At 48.9% G+C, this 4,429-nt stretch overlaps 1 protein-coding gene across 1 annotated transcript in view; it reads right to left on the bottom strand.

Moving 5' to 3' along the window:
- Positions 1–2,724: 2,724 nt before the first annotated feature.
- The window catches only part of LOC101579278 (kallikrein-4-like), an 8,048-nt gene continuing 6,343 nt past the window's right edge, over positions 2,725–4,429 (bottom strand). The window contains exons 3-5 of the mRNA XM_012512731.1: positions 3,992–4,242; positions 3,758–3,891; positions 2,725–2,877 (exon numbers count right to left, since the gene is read on the bottom strand). Coding sequence (XP_012368185.1) covers positions 2,725–2,877; positions 3,758–3,891; positions 3,992–4,242 — 538 coding nt within the window. The remainder of the gene's footprint in view (positions 2,878–3,757; positions 3,892–3,991; positions 4,243–4,429) is intronic.

Raw genomic sequence — 4,429 nt, 5'->3', positions numbered from 1 at the left:
GTCCCTGTGCTTTGCTAAGCTTGTTCTAAGTAGGTGCTTTAGACCACTGAGCCATCTCACCAGCCCCCATCTCAATATATTGCTAAAGAAGAATCAATAAAGTTCAACAGCTATTTATGATAGATGACCTCTGTCTAAACCTGATAAAAATTGATGGTCAAAACTGTATAAGAAGCTTCCTACCTAATACATGAGTTTAAAAAATCATGTATTTACATTCATGAACATAATGAAAATGTCCACCACTACTTCATGATAGTAGAAGTCCTGGACAAAGCTCTAGACCAGATGAAAATGAAGATTAATTAACTAATATATTTTGTGCTATTTTAATATGGGATGAATATCTTAACTTTTCAAGTGTATGACAGTAAAAGAAACTTTGCCAATAATTTCTGTCTTGGTTGCTTTTCTATCAATGCTGGGATGAAATAACTAACACCCAATGTTAAGGAAGGAAAGGTTTATTTAGCTCACCATTGGAGGAGGTTTCAGTGTAAACTCTGCTGGCTCCAAGGTAGAGTGGCACATGGCAGAGCGCAACAGTGCACGGGGTCAGAGCACGGCAAGAGCAGAAAAAGCAAAAGGGAGGAACAGCATCAGAGGGCAAGCCTCGCCTCCTTCCTTACACTGTAGGCAGGCAGCCTGCCCAGGGTGGGGTAACACTCACACTATAGCCCAGCATTGGACCATGAACCAATCACAAACTCTATAAGCCCACTCTGTGACTGTGTGAGGCTTTGGAGCGACATCCAGAGGTCAGCCATGACAATTTCCCTCAAAAATGCTCTTTTTTTTTGTGGAACGGGGGATTGAACTCAGGCCCTTGTGCTTGGGGGATTGAACTCAGGCCCTTGTGCTTGCCATGCAAGCGCTCATTCAAAATACTCTTGTTTGCTTCAAACACTTATCCCATTGATCTGGAGCCCCTTTGAAACTGTCCTAGCAGTGCTCCTGCATGAGTGCCTTCTTTAGCTGCGCTATCACGGCTGGCTCCATGTCCTGGATCCATTCAGGCATTTGCATCTCATCATTATTTTAACTTTAGGGACGAGCCAGAGTCACTCAGTCCCAGACCAGGTAAATAAGGTGACAAGGACACTGGAATGCTCTCATGAGCCTGCGATGCCCTTGAATGGCACTTGGCAGACTCCTCACCATGTGTGTACCACCTCTCACGAAGACACAGAAAAGGACTTCCAGAGCTGCTTCAGAAAGCAGCAAGCACAGTGGAACAAGCGCATTCAGAGCTAGGGGGTGAATTACGAGGAAGTTTCATGGCAGAGTGTGGTTTACTGTAATGAATTTTAAAATGATAAACAGTCACCACAAACTGAATTACTTCTTGCAGTTTTGAACAAAGGCAAGGAAGGCAGAACCATCTCATTAGATCCTGACACATTATACATATATCCTAATGGCCATAAAGCCAATAAGTAAACCGGTGGATAAGCAGAGCCCAAAAACCACTTATGTCTGATGGTGGGCACATCTGCAAGCCCAGAATGAACGTGAGAGAGTGAGTTTGCTGAGACTGAACAGATTTCGTCCTCCCACATCAGCCTCAGCATTTTAGGGAAAAAGTTCAAGGAGAACCTGAGTCACTTCTCAGATGGGGGTCAGGCCTCAGTGAGGGATCCTGACTCTGCTGGGCAAAATATCTAAGGGAAGAAAGTGGCCTTGAAGCTGGGAGCTGCCCAAGAGAGCCCAGAGGTCCTGTGCGTGTGCGATGGATTTCACTCCAGAGCGCAGCTGGGTGAGATGCTGGGATCCTGGATGCAGTGTCGTGTTTTCCTTGTAAGGCCGGGGATGCGATATATACACAGTAGGAGAGCCCTGAGCTTTCCACGCTGAGCTGTCCCCCAGCCCCTGCCTGGGCCTGATCCTCTCAGCTTGCAACACTAGGACCCTGAGGAAGCCACCTCTCTTCTGCTGTCAATTTTCTCATCTCCGAAACTGTCCCAAGAGCAGTCAGGTGGAGAAGGAGGCAGCTTGGAAATGAGAGGTTGGAGGTCACACAGAAGCTGTGGGTCTTTTTTTTTTTTTTTTTTTTTTTTTCAATTTTATTGAGAAACACATAGCAATGAGATAGTTTCAAAACCAATTAGTAGGACAGTTTCAATAACTAATACATTGTATACTGTTGTCTTACTGGTTATTCATGGTACAAGATGCAGACATGATATCCTGTCTACAAACACTATTAGAACAAATCTGGGGACAGGATTTCTGTAGCTTTATCTCTTTTATGGGATTGGACCTGGACATGCCCTCACAGAGCACTTACCTACTGTAGAGCATACAAAACTGGGAATTACACTCTGCATTAGTGGATATGCTCATCTGACCAGTTACAGCTCCGCACTCTACTATGTAAGCTAGGAGGCCCGGGACCTCTGCTCTTCGGAGGATCTGCTGGGGGCCTTAGTGTAGAGTGTGAGCCAAGCAAACAAACCAGTGAATCCTTAGTGCTTTTTATAACAGTCTTTATTTCTGGGCTGGCTTTGGGAGAGAGAGAAAAGGAGACTGAAAACCAATCTTTTCTACTATGGTCTTTGTGAGTTCTGAAGAGAAGGCTGTTGTTGGCTCTGAGCTGCTGCTGGGGCCTGGAATGTGGGCCCTGAGGATGGACCTCGAGACTGAAGCTGTGAGGGACTGGAGGCTGGAGCCTGGGGGTAGGCTTCTAAGGTGGTGCTGGATTCTTGGCTCCAAGATCACCCATGGCTACCTGCTCTGGATAGTTTTTTCTATCCACCATTTGAATTTGCAGAGGTTCGTGTAGATGCCTGTAAATCCAGGTCGCCCACAGGGAGCGACTCCCCAGGACACAATGCCCTGCAGAAACCCACGGCAGACCAAGGGGCTTCCAGAGTCTCCCTGTTGAGAGAAGAGAAGAACAAGTTAGGGATTGGAAGACAGGAGGGAGGGAGAGACGCATAGAAAGCCAGAAGCGCAAAGAGGCAAAGGGAGAGTGAGAGAGCAGGGCGGAAGTACACAGTGCAGGAACCTGAGACAGTAGTAGGGAGGCAGCCCCAGCCGGCCCCAGAGACACGTGGGTGCAGGAGGCGGAGGTGAGGGGGAGACAAAGAGACCCTGGTGACTGTCCGACAGTGAAGGCAGGGAGACCTGAGGGCCCAACTGGAGGGCAATGCCCTTAAAACCCAAGCCATGAAACCATAGCACTGTAGGCAGCCAGGGCCATTCCTTCCGGCCTATCAAATACCAGCTGTCCCTTCCAGGCCTGGGAAAGGTCCCCTGAGGAGCTCCATCTCTTGCCTGCATCTCATTTTCCAGCCCTGGCTGAGGTCCAATGGGAGGGGCAGACTGGTTGAACCAGGACTTAGGGCTGGGTAGCCAGTGGAGTTGAACATGGAGCTGTGCTTGGCAGCAGGGCTGGATCCTGAATGTAGTCACCAGTGTGTGCCTACAAGTTTGCGCCATCTCTCTGGAGCCTCCTGCTGTCCCTCCTGGGGTTTTCCTTTCATCCCCTGTCTCTCAACACCAGGGCTCCACGTGGCTCTGCCAGCTGCTTGCTTGTGGCTCTCCTGGCCTTTCTCTGTAGCTACTTTGCCCTGTTCCTCTTTGTTTCTTTCTCACCCACCCAGTTTCATCTTTCTGTTTTTCTTTGCATCTGCATCTTCCCAGGGTCCTCTGAGGCTTGAAAGTTTCCCTTGTTCCTTCATGGCCTTGTGCTCTCTGTGGGTTTTACAACCCCATCTCCTTTCAAAACATTTGCCTCTCTGTCCAGGTCTCTTACCCGGCAAGAATCCTTGGTGCCCTCACCCCCAGCGCAGAACATAGTGCGGTCAAAGTATGCCAGATACTCTTTTTTGCAGGACTCTCTTGATAGCACTGGAATAAGCGCACACTGCAGAACATCAGGGTATTGGCCTGTGACAAAGACAGTAAGGTAAGAAACGCTCCTGGGCAGAGACAGCCCCGGGTGTCAATGAGTCCAGACACATAAAACATATACAACACCCAAACTCACCATTCAACAGCTGACCCCAGCCGGAGATCCAGCACCTCGTTCCAGGTTTGGGACATTCAGAGGAGATGGGGATGGTGCGGATGGTGCTTGTTTCCACAACCGGTTTACTCAATTTGATGAGCATGATGTCACTGCCATTCCAAGTCTTGTAGTATTTTGGGTGTTTCACAGACAAACTGGCCTCAATCATCAGACTACCTGGTTCATATGGTGGGTCACGTCTGTGCAGGCCCAGGCCAATGGTGTAGGATCTGAGGGCGATGTCAGTCAGTACGATCATAACTAAGCCCTGTCCAAAAGCCTGAACTCACATGCAGGCCCAATTCCAATCTTACCCTCACCCCAAACTCATCCTCAGCATCAGTCCCGTCCAGATCCCCGTCCCCAGTCTCCACCATGCTCAGACCCATCCCTGGTGCCAGCCTCCTGCTGCCTCCT

The sequence above is a fragment of the Octodon degus genome, unplaced genomic scaffold, assembly GCF_000260255.1.
Source record: "Octodon degus isolate 3935 unplaced genomic scaffold, OctDeg1.0 scaffold00268, whole genome shotgun sequence".
Taxonomy (NCBI): domain Eukaryota; kingdom Metazoa; phylum Chordata; class Mammalia; order Rodentia; family Octodontidae; genus Octodon; species Octodon degus.
Note: the sequence above shows the minus strand (reverse complement) of the source record. Positions and strands in the feature narration are given on the sequence as shown.